The sequence below is a fragment of the Harpia harpyja genome, chromosome 13, assembly GCF_026419915.1.
Source record: "Harpia harpyja isolate bHarHar1 chromosome 13, bHarHar1 primary haplotype, whole genome shotgun sequence".
Taxonomy (NCBI): Eukaryota; Metazoa; Chordata; class Aves; order Accipitriformes; family Accipitridae; genus Harpia; species Harpia harpyja.
Genome location: NC_068952.1, coordinates 10,506,612 through 10,526,953, shown reverse-complemented (window position 1 = coordinate 10,526,953; position 20,342 = coordinate 10,506,612). Strand labels below are relative to the sequence as shown.

At 37.5% G+C, this 20,342-nt stretch overlaps 1 protein-coding gene across 5 annotated transcripts in view; it reads right to left on the bottom strand.

Annotated features, from left to right (window-relative positions):
• Window positions 1-20,342, bottom strand: part of USH2A (usherin) — a 408,741-nt gene that overhangs the window by 121,256 nt on the left and 267,143 nt on the right. For all 5 annotated transcript variants that reach the window (XM_052805222.1, XM_052805224.1, XM_052805225.1 and 2 more), the window contains exons 41-45: window positions 20,267-20,342; window positions 9,493-9,827; window positions 6,054-6,176; window positions 3,168-3,331; window positions 869-1,078 (exon numbers count right to left, since the gene is read on the bottom strand). The exon at window positions 20,267-20,342 is cut by the window's right edge and continues 553 nt beyond it. In XM_052805222.1, coding sequence (XP_052661182.1) covers window positions 869-1,078; window positions 3,168-3,331; window positions 6,054-6,176; window positions 9,493-9,827; window positions 20,267-20,342 — 908 coding nt within the window. The remainder of the gene's footprint in view (window positions 1-868; window positions 1,079-3,167; window positions 3,332-6,053; window positions 6,177-9,492; window positions 9,828-20,266) is intronic.

Genomic DNA, 20,342 nt, shown 5'->3' with positions numbered 1-20,342 from the left:
CTAACACTTATTTAAAAAAAAAAAAAACCACCACCTTCCTTAGCGTTAAATTACGTAATTATCTAAGCATGTCAGAAATAACCATGCAAAGACCTATTTTTATCATAAGAACCCATCCTTACCAGTTGAAAAATTGCCCTTACGACTGATTCTATTTTATAAACAAAAGGTGCTGACCTTTGGCATGAGAAAGGAAATGGAATCCTCACTTAAAGTGCTTTGCTAATGACCTGGAACACTTGCTTCTGAGGTAATGATATTATAATGTTTATAATGAGACTTTATAAAGCAAAAAGATTAGAAAGACCATTCTAAACACATTTCAGATGCACAATTTTTTTATTATTATTTTATCCTCCCCCTCTCCCCTGCCCTCCCCTCACCCCCCCCCCCCCCACACACACTTGCCCACTGACATATAAATGACTCATAAAGAATTTTCTTAGAGGCTGAACTTACACCTAGAGTTTCAGGTGACTCAGGGAAGGCCCTTTGTATGACTGTCATGTCAAAAGCACATCGCTTCACAGAGCAAATCTTTTAAAAACCCATTAATTGTTTCTAAATTCCACCATTTATTGATATGAACTCAGTTCCAAACTTAGTGCACACAGATAGGAATATGCAGGAGAAGATGAGAACAAACTGGGTTAATATCTGCTATTAGAGCTTTTGCTGCTGTCTCAGTGGGACCGTTTATTGATCTACCACATGATGACAACCAGCACTTAAGCATTTTAGCGTTTTAGCCCTTTTTCCTTTTATACCGGAAATTTTATAATGGAAGGATGACTGATCTCAACCCTAACAAAAATCAATCAATTTCATTCTCAGATTTTAAGCCAAGCTGCATTCACTGCTAACCAACCTCCATCTGAGGTAGTCACATGCACAACTTCACTGTTGATGCTGTGGGCTCCGTTAAAAACTTGAAAAAATATCTGATACTCTGTGTTGGGCTGCAAATCACCTACGACTATAGAGTTTACATCAGCCTGGATCCTCAGAGATCTTCCATCATCAGTAGAATTCAAGAAGAGGGTGTAATATGCAACATCTCCTTGCAAATCTTGTAGTGCTAAGAAAAGAAAGGAAAACCATTGGGAAATATTCAGTCAGCAAGTTTCTTAACAACATTTATTGTGAAGAGAAAAGCAAATTTTATGCAGGCCCCCTTATTTAAAAAAAAGCAAAGATTCCATCAAGTGCCTTCAATTTCACTCTTATAAGCAGTGATGCAGACTGCTCTTCCAAACTTGTCAAAATCATTAACAGTTCATCATCCTATCTAATACTGGAGAAAGCTTTCTTTCTCTGGACATCCCCATGATGACAATGGAATCTGTGAAGTAAATTTAATAGGTGAAATCCACTGCTAGAAATGGTGTGTGGACCTTGCAGCTTGCCACTGCAAAAGGATGGCTTTCACCCAGATAGAAGGAAGAGAGCAAATCAGATTGCTCTACGGCACTAGTTTAAGATGGAAACCTCAAAGATTTTTTCCCTTTTTGTTCCTTCCCTTCAAATAATACTCCCCCACCCCAAAAGTACTGAATTCCTGTGTTAGTCCTCTACCCATGAATAAGGGGCAAGTGCCTATGCCTTGAATTATAGTTAAATTCAACTTTACACGGACAGCCTTTTGGCCATAGTGAAAATGAAAATCTACGTGTTCTTATTTTAGAACAAGCGTGATAGTATCATCTACATGTAAAGCTGTAATACCCTCAGAAGCATTATGTTTACAGGGGAAAAAAAAAATCTCACATTTCTTCCTAAAACGTGCTTTGCCCAGCACTAGCTTCCCCAGTGAAAGGAAGAAAAAACCAGTACAATTTTCTGGCTACAAAGGGAAGGACATTCACTGGTCTCGATAAACAAGGATTCCAGGCAGTCTTGCTTCTCCATTTTAGTAACTCAGATGTAGTCTGTTATCTTATCTGTCCTTTGTCAAACAGTTTAAGTTCAGATCTGATCAAATGCAACTGCTTTTCCAGTAGGCATCAAGATGAAAAGAGTAATTATGACAAAAACTTTAAGCACTAATACATACTGCTTTAGATGACACACTGTACCACTAAACAGGACTCAGCTGACCTGGAAAGAGCATTGGTAAAAGCCAAAAGCATATTTTCAGATTTAATAATACACAGTTTTGTCATAGAAATTCTTAAGCAAGAGTGATATGTTATTTTTATTTTAAGTGGTGCAGATACAAGTCCTAAATCCTTAGAAGTCAGAAACCTTCAGCAGGTTTTCCAGAAAAAGAAAGATAGCAAGGCAACTTACATTAAAGACTCCCAAATTCCCAAAGAAAACAGAAAAATAATTTGAAAACTAATATTATGAAAAAAAAAAGAAATATGGGTTTACAAAATAGTTAATATGCTTACTGCAACATAAGTAGTAATAAAATATGATAAGGTTTTCAAATAACAAATGGCCCTGTCTTGGTGTTTAACCTTTGCATTAACAAACATATATGGAGGAAATTTCTAAGGTATGAATGAAAATAAAACCAGATTGCATTACCTACATCTAGAAGGTCACGGGTTCAAATTACTAAGGTAATGAAACTTCAGTGAGCTGCTTCAGATCTATTACATTTGTCAGTTTTTATAAGCATGCTTACTTCAGGCATGCAATTATAAAATAAAGAGACTACATTTGTTGCAATTCAGCACCCAGTCCTTATAAAATCATTTGCATGTAAGTCATGAAGAAATTCCCCACTGCTGTATTAGCAAACCAGCTAGAGAAATTGGCTAAATTAATTTTAAGGAGCAGAGCAAAAAGAAAGAGAAAGGGGATCCTCTCATCCTGAAGGAATGTATATGTAAATTTTTATACAAAGAGATGAAATACACCACAAAGACAACAGGACTTTGTGTACTACTACTTTATAGATTTCTCATGAGTTTCCATTAACTATTTCTTCCCTTTCACTATTCTCATTCTGCAGAAATAGCATTTAATAAATACGAACATGACTGAGAAACAGCAAAATGTGCACATTTTTTTTCCTATTTCTTTCCTCTCCTTTCAAGGACACTTAGGTATATTATAAATCAAGACAAGGACCGTGTTTCCTACGAGAGCAAGGCAGACCAACATAAGTGATGGCAGGTTAACATCTAGTTACTGGAATAAATACTAAGCACACTTACTTGGTTTTGACCATTCCACTTCTACAGCAGTATGATTAACAGCACGTGCAATAAGGATACTTCCTTTCTTTGGTAATCCCGCTAATGTAGTAGCTATCACTTCTTCACTTGATGTATATCCTACCTCGTTGTGCACTATGAGCTTATACTCGTATGTTGTGTACCTAAGACATTTTAAAAATAATTAAATGGAACAAAAAATGCAGACGTAGAAAACATTTGCTGTAAACCTTCTGTCTGTGCCAAAGTTTTGTTGTTTCTTCCCCCCTCCCTGGTCCAAAAAATTCAGCTGCATGGTTTGCACCAATAAAGACTCTATAAGAGGTGTCTATTTTTTGGAAATAATTCAGCACGATTAACAGGGTAACAAAAATAAAACACGTTATTTCACTTCCTCATAGTCATAGCTTCTGAGGTGTTGAGAGATTATAGCTCAATTCAATATGTAATTACAGCAGTGGCAACCTGCCAAAATTTGGATCAGAATTTAATCAAATGAGGCTTTTTTTCCTCTTTTGGGAAACCCATTGATTTTAACTTGCAGAGTCTCATTTGTAAAAGTGATTCACCACACAGCCACTACAAAAACATCAAAAAAAAGTGCCTAGGAATGCAAACTCATTTAATGAAGTAATTTTCTTCAGAACTGTGTATATTCAGCTTACACAGATTTATTAAATACTTCTTCATGTATATTTAGTAAACCAAGCGACTGTCACTCCATAATTTCTTCTCTATATCAAATGGCATATTAATGTATTTTAAGTGGGATTTCCTAATCTCAAATTTAATTTCATCATAAAAGGCCTCACACAAAACTGCACAATCACAGAAACACAGGAACATCTTGTTCAAATTTTCACTAAAACTGCAGCACTTTGGGATAAACATCTAAAAATGCAATAAAGGAACATACAGTAAATGCCTAATATTTAGAGATTTTGCTACAAAAAGAAAAGTCACTCACACTGTATATTTACTTTTAAGGTTTTTTTAAATCCACCCCATATTATGAAACCATCCACAGCCTGATTTCAGAAGAGCTAAGCTTTAAGAGTCCCACTGAGAAGAAAGCAAACTAATGGGAGCTCACTAGCTCCAACTGTAACTACAAGCATTGTAGAATGGTGACAACATACATAACGTCTTATTTCGCTCTCCGCATTTTCTGCAAACATGTAGTATTTTCTTGGACACTGTAGCACACGTGCAATAAAACATGAACAGGATCTAGTCTTGCAATTTAATGATCAGAATCTGAGATTCATTTTTTGATCCATATTTTCAACATTTCCATTTCCAGCAATGAAAATAAAAGAAGTTTGGTTTAACCTACTAGAAATGAAGAAGCCATCTGAAAAAAATCATTGTAAAAATAGACTTCTGTCAGAAATATAATAAAAATTCACTAATTCTGGAACATGCTTAAAGCATGACACAAATGAAAATAGATGCTGATACATGGATTTTCTTTCTGTGAAAAATAAGGCTTGAGTCTCTCTGCAGCATCACCTCTCCAGCTACAAACTCATCTTGAGTTCTTGACTGCAAAAACATAGCTGCAGGTTGCAGAACCCTCCCCAAAAGAAGCATTCGGGTGCGTCTGAGGGTTAGGCACACTTTTCTGGCCATAGCTCATTCAACCCAAAAGGTCATTGTGCCTAACGACTTGTCACTGAGGCCCTGTCAGAATTTATTGCCCCCTCTGAACTGCTAACATAACTGCTGCACAAGTCAGCGCTGCTGAAATGAGCTAAACTAAAACCAAAGGAAACTCTATGTAGAATTTCAAGCATGGCTGAAAGAAAGAAACGGACTCTTAGGCAGGATTGGGTAAAAGAACAGCTCCATGATCAGTTACTGCAACGGATGAAAATGAGCACTGACTTTCAGCAAGTAGGCAATGGCAAGCCAGAAGCAGTAGCCCTTGGCTTGGTTCGGTCAATACAACAGTCAGGAGCAGAGGTCACATTCTGCTGGTTCACATCATGCTCAGAAGGGATGCTCACACAGCTTTTATCAAAGTAAGTAGAAGTAACGTACAGATGTTTGAGGGGCAATGATTGACAGGCAGTCCTCATAAAGCACATCAGCACACAAGCACAGAGAACACACACATCCTGAAACCACCCATGAATGTTCTCCTGAGACTTTACCTACAAAAAACCAATGTAGAATCCATGTTGAATCTTCTGTTACAGGTTCTTAATGTGCGTGTTTGCTTGTCTTAAGGGTGGTAGCCTTGACTTTGAGATGTGGAAACTAAACTTGATCAAGAGCAAATGTCTTGCTCTATACCACACAGTAGTCTGTTACGTACTGAGGAACAGAACCCACCCTCCATTTCCCCACCCTCAAGCCTCTGCATTTAACTGTAATGAAGCTAACCCAAAGCTGCCCTTAAATTAGATCTGCTGAGAGTGCAATAAATACTGTTCTTGCCTTTGGAGATATTAAAGCAATCGTTAATTTGCACTTTTAAAAGCAGGTAAGAAAAACAATGCTGAAACCAAGTTTCAAATGTTTCCCAGCTAGGACTTCTCAAACATTCATTCTGCCTGTGCTCTGACTTTGCCAGCACACAAATCTAGAGCACACGTACACATAAATCTAAATGGTTTGATTGCATGAGCATATCAATGCTAAAATTTCACAAAATCTTTATTTTCATTTGTTTTTCAGGGCAGAACAATGTATGAGTCAAGAATGACAGACTAATAATAAATCCCTGCATATTAGAATGATTAATACCAAAGATGATGACAAAAAATATTTCATTACATAATTAATATGTTCACTACATAAAGACACAAGAAATACTTTGAACTATTAAACATACACTATACAAAATGCCAGCATTTGTTTTTATAGTTTTTGTAATCTCACCTGCTAAGACCCTTATCTTCATAAAACCACTGAGTTCCTGAGTAAATATTGTGCCACAGATTTAAATCTTCAGGGGGATTTGATGCAAGTGGTTGCTGGATTTTACGTCTCAGGAGCTCATATCTAACACAAAAGACAAGCAGAACACCAGGATTATCTCAACTAATGTTATTACACAAAAAAACCCCCCAGTTGTTTTTTTTAAAGCCACACATTATTTTGTTTTTACAGCTGTAAACTTTCTGAGATAAATATTCTTTTTAATGTTTCATGATTTAAAACATTCAATTACTTTAAAAAACTACTTTGAAAATGGAAAATTAAGCACTTCCATTTGAAAGAATGAGTTTATTTAATGATTTATAGATTTTAAACTTTGTGGAAATGGTATGAAGATCAAGTCCAAATAGCACAGTAACAGTATCTTATGCAGACATGACTGATGCCATCTGATACGCACAGACTGCTTTGGAATATGAAATGACAATTTCTCTTTCTTGCAAATGTGTTGAAACATACAGCATTGCTATTACTATTTTCCTGGTAGTAGCAACTTAAGTGTGCATTTGTGTTTAAAGTGTGTTTGCAAATAACCACAGTGTAAATTACAGGTGACAAACAGGTGTAGAATGAGTTAACTGTTCCATCTGTAGACCTCAGTGAGGCACCTTTGTATTTGGGTAGACATTCATGATGTGAGCTTGAAAGACCAAACTATTTCATCCTGGTTTTAATTGGTAACTGAAGCTGTATTGCTGTCTCTGTTCCAAACAGCAGGTCAGCTAAAGCCCATCTTTCAGCAGGTCAGCCATGAGACTGCCTGATTCAGAAAACATGTCTTCCACTGATTCTGCATCACTCAGTCTTCATCATCTTTTATACAAAACCTTTATGGAATTTAACAATGATTAAATCACTCAGTGTCTACACAAACTAAAGGGGTAATATTATATTTTGCATTTCCTAACCATTCTAGGGATTACATAGAAAACTATACTCTAAAGGAAACAAAATTCTATATCTTTGTTCAAAATCTTTTGGATTATTCTTCTTTATTACATTTCACAGGACTTTTTTAATATGATTTTTGTTTCAGTTTAATAGTGGTGTTTTCTTTGTGAGGCACCAGATGTTTGTACTCTTCCTACCAGTTATAGAACCACTCCGGAATCGCTTTCAAAGGTGAGGTGCAGTTTTAATCAAACTATAGTTACAACAGTATTTCCACTGATGCCCAGCAAATTAGGGTCATATGCATATATTTGCACTTGAATACACAACTTGATTCTCTAAAGTGCTGAGCTGCTGTGCACCATCCTTTCCCTGCCCCCCATTTTGGCAGGGTTCTACTGTTAAATTCCAGCCAAAAAGTATGTGGATACTCAGGCAGATCTTAAAGACTCTCACTTGAAGCACTTATTTGTGAAAATGTTTCCTTCTGTGTTTAAGCATTCTGCAGAATGCCTTGGTGTGGGTCACCACCCCATTGCAACGATCTTTCTGACCACTGGCTTCATGTGTAATTTGACACTTATCTTTTTTATGCTGAGATCATCTCCATTCTGATGAGGAAATGTTGGACAATACCATTCCAGATTTGAGACCCTGAATGAAAAGGGTATTTAATAGGTACTGCATAGAGTGATTTGCCATTGCTTCAAAACCAGAAATCAACTGAGAAGCTCTCTTACAAGAGAGCTGAGACTTCCTACGCTCCACAGCAGCTAGGATGTTCGTGCGTAACTTCCAACAACTTTCGCCCTTGAGTTTGGGGAATAATCCTCAACAGGCACAAACAAGCATTGTGCCACTGACCTTAGTGATGCCAAACCAAATTACTGCAGAAGTCGGGAGTATAACCTCAGAAATTAAATAGTAAAAACTAATTAAACTCCAACTCTATCAAAATATTCAGATGACTTTATACCCCAAGAAAAACTCTCACATGAGTGGTTCATCAGTGTCAACAGTACCCATTACAGTTTTATTAGGAACAGTCCTGGCATATTCTGTCCAATATATTTCATAGACAAGTCATGAAAAACATCAAAATCTTTTTGAACAATGAATGGTGAGCATGTGTAAATCACCCCCACTGGCAGCTGCTGCTGCTACTCTGCTTGCTGCAGACTTCTTGCTCCATCATGCTGTACAGAGCAGCTGCTTCAGTGGTTGTTCTTGTTGAGGGCAGCATGGCACACCATGAAGGAAATGAAGTCTGCAGATGTAGGTCGTGCTGAATTACTTCAATAATCTATGGTAAAATGGTCATGTTGTTAACCCCAGAATAACAGGGACCGCTTTTCAAAAATTTCAAATTTTACTGTAAAGCAATCATCATTTCATTCACTTGTAGTGTGCCCTAATTAAGCCTGAAGAAAGAGTCAAGCTACTGTGCTGTAATAACATACGCAACTGAAATGGCATTACATGATAATTATTGAACCCATCAGTGCACCTAGAAGAGAGCTACTAACCAGAACATATGGAGTACAGAGATAGAATTCCATGCACAATGTTTCACAATACGTTAAAGCACTAGAACGAAAGATTCGTTTGACATTTTTATTGTGTATATATAAAGATACATTCATCTTTATAAATCTTTGTGCAGTCAAATCCGTATTTTTTTAAATGTCAAATACACAGACGCTTTTCTCAGCAATCAACAGGTTCAAGTCAAGATCTCCATCCCAGTATTCCAGACAAATCTGAGAGGAGATGCCTTTCTCTTGTTCCTGTGGTGAAATCCAGCCTGCTACACCCAGCATTTCCTTGCATTTCCCATTTTTGGCTCTGCCCCCAAACTTGTAGCATTTTAACTTCCATTTTTTCTCATGCACTCCCTCGTTTGCAATTTATTAATCAGTTAAGTTTTGAAGATTATTTCATGTCATCACACTTCCAAATGGTCACTTTCTCTTTATGCAGAATAAACCACACAGAATACTGAGAATATTGGATGTGTTAAATACTTATGTTCACAGGGATGTCATAATTTTCTTGTCATTTTGTTGGTGGAACTTGTTGTCTGAACTCGCCACCAAAAAGTGGCTGATGCTGCAGCTCAAACCAGTTATGTCTTTGCAAGTATCCTGTGCTTGCTCCTTCCAGCTTTTCAGACAGCACTGATCTGAAAGACCCAGAGTGTTCCTGAATGTGTTCTGCAAAGGAAATGCCACAGCAGAGACACCACACTTGCTCCTAATAATCCTGACTCTTTCTAAGTTCAAAATGATTCAAAGCTCACCCTGCTATCTGCTTCTAGACATACCCACTTTCCATGAGCCCATTCATTGGCTCCTGAACTCTAAAGAGGAACTTCAAAAAGTCAGAAATTAAGAGATCACCTCATAAAGTTTGCATCACTCCGAATTTTCAGAGTCAGATTTAGGTAAGGAGAAGAAAACTGCTATCTCAGTTGTAACTAAGAGCTTACCTCAGATGAGGACCATTCGGCCTTAGTGGTGGTTGCCAAGAAATGGCAATAAAGGACTCGCTGATTGGAATCACAGACAACGGACTAACACTCTGAGGAACTGTTGAAGGTGTAGTCACGCTTGTAGGCAAACTCTCTGTGCAGCCTCCTAGAAAGCCATCACCTCCAGAACAAGCTATTACAGTGACCGAGTAGTTTGTATAGGGTATAAGATTAGTCACCAAATGACTTAACATTGATGAAGTGTTCCCAGTAATGACAATTCGTGGATCAGGCATGCGAATCTCATAGTTAAGGATTTCGCCATTCTGTATTAGAGGAGGTTTCCATGAGACCTGAAGGAGGATTAAAAAAAAATTTAAAATAACAGATTTTGTATAGTCAGAATGCAGAAATACAGACACAACATGCTACAAATGGACACGAGTGGGATCGGAAGATGTGCTTTTCCTTCTTCATCAAAACAGACTTTGTGTATGACCTTTAACTGAAATTTTATTTTTAATGGTACATCAGTTAGAAATCTAACCTCCTTTAATTTTAGTGAGGGTTGCAGTAACAGTTGTAGCCATTGAAAAATTCTACTATTTAGCTAGCTACCTACTATTTAGCTTCACCAGTAAAATGTGAATGCTCCACTTCAGTCAAAATTCTGTGAGATGTTCAGATGCATTAGTAAAAGTAGACTAACTATCATAAGTATCACTAACTGTCATTTATTTTCTTAGGCTGTATTACCTGATGTGCTCATCTGTTAGTGGCAGAGTAAAAAGAAATCTTATTTTGTGTTTGCACAATTTTCAGAAATATGTAAGTGCATTAGCTGCTTTGAGAAACAAGATTTGTCCGCACTCTTTATGTGATGAAATATGCAGGTTTTCACCACTTTTTCATCACTTTTATTTTTCAGTAATAAATTACACTGGTAAGTATCAGACAAAGAACAAGCACAATTTTCCATTTTTAGAACTATAAAATTATGCTGTGAAAACTTTCTTACAAAAAAATTGGAAATTACATACAGAATTCATATTATATATTTATACATACTACTACGCTTACTGTGGTTTTACTCTTACCAAACTGAGATTAGGTGAGTTTCTTTTTTAAGTTTTTCTTTTTTAAAGTATATTATTCTATATATTTATTCTTATCAGCTCCAGTGAGGAATCACACTCAAATCATTGTACCACAAAGCGCAAGGATGTTTCTCAGCTCTTTCTTAAGGCTTTTTGCCATGGTATCACAACAGAGGGGGCTTCAGACTGACACAACAAGGACATGTAACTGTATTAAGAATCTCAAAGTTTCGTAAAGGTAGCATAAGAACATCTATCAATCCTTCCTCCCCTAGAAGTCCCGGTGTAGGAAGTACACCAGCTTTGCTTTGCTCGTCCCTGGGACTGTTTTCTTTGCCATTGACCAGCTCATCTATAACAACCACTGTCTCCTTTCCTCCCAGGCATGGGATAATTAAGGATTGAATGCAACATTGCAAAGAACACAGAAGTGGAGAAAACCTAGATGAAGGTATGTGCAGAATAAAATGAACAAAGATAATATCGAAGTGTTAAAATAGTAATACCAAGATACTTTAGTTTAAGTTGAACTTTTTCCTTAATTCCCTCCAACCTCCAAAGTCAGTATCTTTAAAAAGGTGTATGCACAATTATACATGGCCATGGAAACAGAGAAGCTTGATTTATAAAATGATTTTTAAAGGACCCTTGGGGATTAGGAAATGTTATATCTTAGGTACAGAAGGACCTCTTAGGCTGTCAGACTTGTAAGAAACCTGGCAGCAAAGTACTGGAGAAAGCTGAAGGATTTTGATAACAGAATCTGGAATAATATTAAACAGAGAATTAGAAACAGGGTGATCTTGAGTAAAGACAGCACAAACAAGATTATTGGTGCCCTTATAGGAAAGGCTTAGCTCCGGCTAATTATCAAATACTGTATTCAGATTTCTGTTACTTCTGGCCCCAAATCACAATCAAACAAATAAAGAAAATGCTATTGATAAAGCAATGTAAAATTTCACAGAAGGAAGGAATCAGTTCTGCACCACTCTCACAGACATTGAGCAAAACTCTCATTTTGAAGTAGTTCATGTGATCTAGCCATAAGTTAGGAAGCAAAGAAGAGTGATGATGATTAGCACAGACAACAGAAAATGTTTTCAAGTGCAAGTATGTGCTGGTTTTGGCTGGGATAGAGTTAATTTTCTTCACAGTAGCTGGTATGGGGCTACGTTTTCAATTTGTGCTGAAAACAGTGTTGATAATGCCGAGATTTTTTAATTATGGCTGAGCAGTGCTTACACAGAGTCAAGGCCTTTTCCACTTCTCACCCTACCCCACCAGCGAGGGTGTCTATCTCAGCCCACGAGTTTTCTCACTTTTACCTTCCGATTCTCTCCCCCTTCCCACTGTGAGGGAGGTGAGCGAGCGGCTGCATGGTGCTTAGTTTCCGGCTGGGGTTAAACCACGACAAGGTAGAAAGCGTTCAGGCCAGTAAACTTCAGGTGAAATTTCCAGTCCCAGTGCTTTTTGTTGCTACCATACTGCACGCACTGGATGCATTGTATATGTCACAGAAAGAGGGGAATATGCATGATTCACTTTTATTTTCAGGGACATATCTTTGAATTTGCTGGAAGAAGCACAGAAGACTTTAAGGTCTTACACACTACAGCAAAACACCCATTTCTGCAACCACGATTATGTTATTCTTTTTTGAGGTGTAGCACCTATCCTGAAATTCTGCCTCAGTGAAGTGCAACTAAAGATAATATATTTGAGGTCTTTTTTAGGAATATTAATAAAGCAAATCTGTCGTTATCAGTGAAAAAAACCCTCTTACTTGTTGCTTAATGCAAGGTGGCTTGTATTAAAAGAACTATATGTCAAATGCTTTGGAAAATTCCTAGTACTACCCTCTCAGAAGAGAAAATTGTCTAAAAATGTTCACCTTGTACCAAATCTTTTATTTCCTGGAAAAGAGGAGGAGCTATTTTTTAATTACATTACATTTTAGATGCCTAACTTTTATGTCTAAAACCACAAAATTACTCTAATAGAACTTGCACAAGATTCACTGTATACTGTAGCCCCTTCATTTAAAGGAACAGACTAATTACATGGGCAGGAGAACAGACACTGCTCCAGAACCTCAGCTCCTGAGTTTTATACAACATGTGCACTAGCTGGTAAAACCTGAAAAAACTCCCAGGTGTTACTTCACAGCATTTGCTGTGCACTAGCAGATAAAATACCTCATAGCGTACATAACATAGATGCTCGTGGGGCTTACACTGGGAAATTTCTCAATTTTTTTTTTTTCCTAAGAGGAACGAAAACCAGGCTGAACAAAAAGAATATTCAGTAAGCAGCATGACACAGAATGCAACTTATTCTTGTCTGGGCATGGATATCTCATATGAAGATATGTAGATCAGTTGTCGCTTTGGTTAGTGTTTTTTTAAACTAGATAAAGGGATGACCAAGGATACTTGCAGTCACTGCTGTGTCACTTGACCTGCTTTGAATTATGTATGTCACCTGGGAATGACAGGACATGCAGTCTCTGGCAAACCTCTCTTGTCAAGAGGCAAGGGACTGCCTGACCTGTACAGTGTAAATGAAGATGATGGACCCAGCCTGGTTAACACACATGTGGCACTACTGGACCTCTTCTCCACTTTGATGTGCCAAGGTTTGAGGTAAGAGCTTGGCAATGCATGAAAGCAGGAAAGCTCACTAGACAGGCTGTGTTGGAAGCAGTAACAGTTTGTTCATTGATTTGAAGCTCAGCACTGAGACCATGAAAGAGGATGCCCATGAGGAAGAGAGAATAAGGTAACTACTGGGAGAGATTAACTGATTCAATGTAATGACTCTGGAAGCTGTCATTTAAAGATCAAAGCACCTTATTTTCTCCACCACAAAATTTAAAGAGACAGAAATTAGCCATTTTCCCCCCATTAAACAGTTATAACCTTGGAAATTTTTTTTTTTTTTTTTTTTTGACAGCAGTTGGAACCCTGCAATTTAATTCTGAGCTATGTGAAGAGAAGCATTGGCATATGGGTAACTATTTTACTAGTTCAGGCCTGGCTTCAACAGTTTGCTTTTAAATCAGTGTATTTGGCTTCATTTTATTCTCATTTCTCCTAGCTACTGCTTGTAACATCTACAAACAGAATGTAATAAATACACTACTGAGAGCTTTTCACTGTTGGTCTCAAAGCACGTTGTAAGTCTCAAATTGCAAGTATTATTATTGCAGTTTTACAGATGAAAAGACTAAATCCCAGACTAAGTCACATATCAGAAAGAAACAAAACTGAAAACAAAGACCTGCTACCCTAATTCTGCATTCCAGCCACTGGACTATAGTCCTCTGCCAACCCCTCAGCCCCCCAAAAAGTAGTTGGGACATGAATTTCCTCATGAGTTCTTGTCTGTCTTAACAAAAATTATAGTGGGATTCAATCAAGAGCCAGTATCACACCAGAAAAGCAAATCCTGACAGAGGTCACTATAATTATTCTCATACACTTTGCACATGAATTACATCCAACTTCAGCAAGCACTACCACAGAAGAACGGCACGATCAAGTTTGCAGTAACAGATTGCTACTACAAAAACTTCTAGAAGCACTTAGCTTGAGTAGTGGAAAAACAGAAAGAACATATATTTATGATCCTAAACACCTACTACAGGAAAGTGTTTAAGCTGTATCAAAGGCAGAGGGACAATGCTGATGAAACCCTGATTAGTTCACCTCACTGTATGATCTGTACCAAATGAGCAAGCTGTGCAAGAAATCACAGTCCTAAAATGTGGAAAGCCTCTAGTGTGCAAGTTAAGGTTGTTCCTGTGTGTGTTGGAGTATCCTAAGTCGCTCAAGCAGCACTTATGTGGCAAATAAACCAAGGTCTCACTGACCTTAGCAGCATTACAAAGCGATCTTCACAGAAGGATTGATCACTCCTAAACAATTTTCCCAATTCACCAGGCATACCTACATAAAACTGTGGTGAATAAAGTCCAAAAATCTTTTTTCTCCCCAGCATGAAGCTGCTATGTGGGCTCACTGCATCTTCCTTTAGCATACAAGGCCTAAGTATCGGGGTTGTCTCAAAATTATGTTCTTAGGCAACTGCAGTCTGCAGCATTTTGAGAATGAAATAGCAACAGAGGGGTTTAACCTGGAAGAGAGGAAGGGTCTTCACAGCCTCATTCTCTACCACATGGTGATCTGCAGAGAGAAAACACTGAAGTATCACCTCTCTGTTAGTCACTGACTTCAGTGGCCATAGAGTTATTACCATTGCACCCAACGTTCTGTAATCAGAAGCAACTTCACAGGACAGCAGACATTAATGTGTGAGACAAAAAACAACTCCAGAACATGTGCCTATAACTGTAATTCCATAGGAAGTGGAAAACAGATAAAGAAAACACCTTCCTTTTCATGAATGATACCCAAACTGTAACTACAGGGTATATTGCTTTAAATGTGTCAGAAGTATCCATTCCATATAGCTGAAATCTTTCTCCTGTGTATTTTAGCCCCAGCCTACTTACAGAACAACAGGCATTCAGCAGTCCACTGTCCAGCTTCTGGGCTAATGAAGAACAGAAGACAACTATAAAAATAGAGCCTTGTTTCTTTGTGTTTGCTCACTTGCATATGCAATTTAGTAGTCAAATTTAAGAAATCGCTACTAGAAAAGTTTATCACTCTGTAGCAATAAATGATAATCATCTGCAAAGAAAGAGTGCAGACCGCAACTTGCGAAGATCCTGTGGACAGCAAACTGATGACATTGTTCAATCTGTAGGGTGGAATACCAGTTTTCTCTGCTGCAGCTTCTTCTATACAAAGAAAAGAATGGCAGATGAACTGTAAATTAAGTGATTGCCAGCTCTGAGGGTAACAACAAACATGAATGACAATGGAATTAAAAAGCCTACAACCCTTCCTCAGTCAGAGAAGTCATGAGGAAATACGAAAAAGAAATAATCCATAGAAAATCAATGACATGATATTAAATCAATATGCAAAAAAAGAAATTAGAAAGAAGAATAACGGTTTGGTGCTACAGAATCACCATAGCCCTTCATTTCTAGCAGGCAACATATCTAACATATATTAAGAGAGAAGTCAATGAAATCATCATAATTTTTTATTTTTCTCATTTTGTATGTAATCAAATTGCAGGAAGTGTCTGTAACAGATGTTATCATGAAGGAATAGGATGGCACAAGAACTATATGTCAATGAGGTACTTATTTCCTCCAACCAGCATGAAACCATTCTCTTATAACCTATCTAAGCACCAAAAAGAAAAAAAAAATTCCTTTCTCCTTGAGAGAAACATCAGGGTTACGTACAGCTCCTGCCAACCTCTATCTGAGAAAAAAGCTGCACGAAGAATGACAGGAAGTAGCTGCAACTTCTTATCTATCAGTGGTCCAGCTGGTGGCACTGGTCAGCGAGGGAGAACAATACAGGCAAACGTGTGTCAGCAAATCTCCAGTTAAACCAATAATCAAGTCTACAGCTGTCTTTCCCAGGCCAAAGCCCTCAAGGGAGAACCCCAGCAGCGAAAGGCAAGTCTTCCTATCGAAAGTTAAATGGCCAAAGTTGGAGAATTGGCATACTGCAGTTAGTTTAGTTCAGCATACCCAGCCACGTAATGCTTTTCCTACACAAAGAACTCTTTTAAATAATTATTCACTGTGTAAACCAGCCTCTTTCTCAAGCCACTCAACCTAGCTACATTCCCGAATGTCATATCAGTGTGAAGTGTGAGATTGAAGCAGCACAGCAATTGCAACCCTCACAAGAAAGGGAAACAATTTCTTTTATACTTCTGTACATTAGGGTATAGCAAATCTTGTGTAACAGGAATAATGTTCATGGCATTGGCATACACTAAATAAACGGCTTTTGCAGTTGCTGAATACCTCCACTTCACTTTGGCATTTAATCAGCCACAAAAGCAGTTTATTGCGCAGTATACTCCACTACCATGAACATTATCAATTCAGCAAATATTAAAAAATATCATGCAGGTGTCACAGAAATGGGTACTTCAAAAATTATCGACAGCTTTACACTTTCTGTTGCACAAAAGAAAGCAAGCTAAATGTTATGGAGAGATATCGGTCCGTTCTGATTAAAATTAAATGTTAAAGGAGCGCATACACATCAGAAGTGTTTATGCCAAGAGTGACCTGCTGTGCTGGTATTTTCCTCCTTGCAGAATGAAAGCTTTGGTCTATGAAAATAAGCTGTATACTCAAGTGAGTACTATCCTGGAGCACTTTGAATTCTCCACATCCTCAAATCATTTATATTGATTCTACGACTAAATAAAGGAATGGAAATATGTTTCTCTTTTTTTGTAAATTCTCTCTGTTTTCAGTAGAAGTAAATATTTGCATTCATGGTTTAGGGATTGGTTGCACTGACAGCTGAAAGCCTCTATTGATTTGCAACCGTGGCTTGGTAAAGGAGCCTCTTGCTAATCTTCACCACAGTGCCCTTCCAATACTTTCTGCTCTAACCTGGGAGGACAGCTCTCTCTAGGGCAAGAGGTAATTAAAATCTCCCTCCCAAAGAGACGGCTTGTTTTCCATTCTCTGCTTAAGAGTTACCATCACAGACACTGAGTAAGATGAGAGCATTGTACAGCACAAGCAGATTCCACAAATTTGATTTGAACACTATGTAGGTCATATATGCACTGCAGGTGTGGTGGGCTTGATGTGCTCAGGAGGGAAAGTATGCCTTTCTGGGACTGTTGTCAGAGTTTAAAGGCACCAATGTAAAGCAACCCCAAACCAGATCCATCCTATTTCCACACAGGAAAACTTTTCAACCACTAAGTGACAATCCTTGCACAATACTTCACAGTCGTTCTGCCTGCACAACTAGCATATTTCTGGGGTGAAGGGACACAAGGGGTTTGCAGAGCAGCTATTCAGATCTACACCCTAATTTCAAAGAGCAGGGCAAAAACCCCAAATGGTTTTAAAACAGGTGCTACCTTGTTCTTCTTGTACCTTCCTAGTACAGAACATTCACAAGGGCCACAAGACAGCCTCAGCACCACGGCACAGCCCTCTGGCTGGTCTCAGAGTCTTACTACTCTGATGTGAACTTGCCATAAAATTGAAGAGAAGGAAACACCACCACCACTAGCGAGCTAATCCATTTGACAGACCTGTAAGAAGACCAACAATTAAGATGAAAATCCATTCACTTCCTCTGGTGCTCCCATCTGCAAACAAGCAGAAGGTGAGAAAACCACTGGGGGGAGCAAGCCTTATCCATAATCTCTTCAGTGAAGAAGTGCAATGAGCTCTTCTGCACCTATAACTTTATTTCAATTTTTTTGAGAGATAATAAATAATAATAAAAAAGAATAAAAGCTAAAAAAAAAAATCTCTTGCTGTCATGGACAAGTAAGAGAAATATTAAAATTTTTAAGAAGTTATAGAATCTTAGAAATCAGAAGCGAAGTAATGTGTCACCCATGGAATACCCTCTGCGCAGGAACTGTATCAAGTATGTCCAGCTCTCCCCCAATTATGATGACTATCAAATTAAACAACACTAAGTAAAATAAAATACTGGATAAATTAGAAGAATTTATGTCTGTATCAGCAAAGAATACCAATACTCTGTACACTGAGAGAGAGAATTTTTTCTGAAGGACAGATACTTAGAAGAGAGTATATTCGGAAAGGCATATACCTAAATCACTTTTCTCAATTAAATGCTGCCACCTTTAATTATTTTGAACATTTTAACCTAAATATTTAAAATCAAGAAAAATGAACAGTAAAACTGAGTCATGGAAATAAAAACATGCAGACTTCAGCATCTTTGACAGAAATTAGTCTTAACAGACCAAACAGATATGGTGTCCAGGTGGAAAAAACAAACCTGAGACTACAAGAGCAGCAGTGACACGAAATATGACCACCACTCATACAGAAGGTCATACAATGTAGACATTAAAGGGCTTTAAAGAGCTTTGAATGTTAATGATAGACTGGGAAAGAAGAAGGGGGAAAAAAAGCATTTGAATTCTTTGGCAAGAAAGGAAAACAAATTTAAAAAGCATTGTTACATTGAAATTAAATTATTACAGAGTGAAGACCGCACTGCCTGATTTCAGGTTTCAGAAGAAATAAATGATCAAACTGACTTTCCATATTGGTAGATTACTTAATCTTGGAGCTGAGCAAAAGACAATAAAATTACAACTGAGCACACACCTCTGATCTCAAGAAAAGACATCCAGTAAAGAATGACAAGACCTCTGATAACTCACAGGCTTTTAAAATTAGGATTGGGTGTTGACTGCACTCGGAGAAAGAAAAAATATGGGTAAGATATAAAATTATTAAGCCTTTATCATATTAACTGAAGCATTAAAGGTTGCAGTGACTTATTCTTTGTTCTCAGAGTCGAAGTCAATGTGTAAAAGCTCATGCAATAAAATGTGGACATGTGTGTGAACATGCCATTGAACTAGGGCTACTGTTTACTCAGCATTGCTGCTTCTGGTAAATCCATGAAAAATGCTTTACTATAAATTGTGGTGGATATTAAGATATATCTACAGAAGCACTGAGGGCAGAGTCCTGGAAGTAGATCACCCAAATCTTCAATACGCAATCTGGCAATTCATCACAATTACTAGTGGTCGATCATTATTAATTCTTACAGTAACTACTGTACTCATACTGAACTCATTTGCCATTAATGTGGAGGTAACATGCAATTCCTTAGACATTAAAACATAATTTTAAAAGCTCAGATTTTTTTTGGTAAATAGCTAATGGTGAATAGCTTTTTTTTGTAGCTTAAAATCATGTGTGAAAAAAGCAAAAAAAAATCAGCATTGGTTTAACACTTAAATTCATAGCCCCAAACTATTTAGACTGCATTGGTAACACCACTCTGTTTACCTTTTGAAAATACAATGTATACCAAAAATAATAAATCTAACAGATGAACTTCAGTCTTATGCAAATGTCCTTTGTTTTGTGCTCTGGTGAGCAAGCTACTGTACCAATGCTTTTGGCATTAGTACAAGACTGAATCCATGGAAGCATGTGTGTATTTACACAAAAGAGGCTTCTAAGCTACAAAAATCCCTCTTGTTTGGTTACACTAATTTCCCTTGAATGAAGTTTGTATGCAAGCCAAAACAATGGTAGTTATCCTGTCCTCTAGAGTTCATTCCCAACAGAACGATGTGAATAATTGAAAACTTCCTAGGTAGTCCTGTAAGACTCTTCTTTCATAAATCAGGAAAACCACAATGCTATTTTTTTCTTCATTAGCTATTTTAAAAAAATCTGATAATTACATACAAGATTTAATTACATAAAAAAATCTTTTTACTTCTTAGCATTTTAATGAAATCTTGAAATTTTGGAGAAGGTAGTAGGTCATTTTATGATCTGATTAGGGAGTTAAAAGTAAGCATTCAAGTTTAATATTGAAAATATTCAGGTGTGTATAAGGAAGAAAAAGAACTGGAGTACAATGCCAGAGGCTGGTGTAAAGGAAAAAATGGAAAGGAATCTAATGCTTTTGAGCCAAAGGACAGACTCTAATTATTCAGCTACCCCTGCAGCAATGAAATCTGTTGGCTCAGCCAGTAGACGTCTCTCTTAAATACACAGTTGCTACAAGGAAAACACGTGAAAGTTGTGAGGCAATGAGAATTATTCCTACCTTAACTGAATGTGGTCCCAACACTTCTGCATCAGGTGGCTGAACACCAGCAGGTCTTGATGGTCTAGTGGTAACT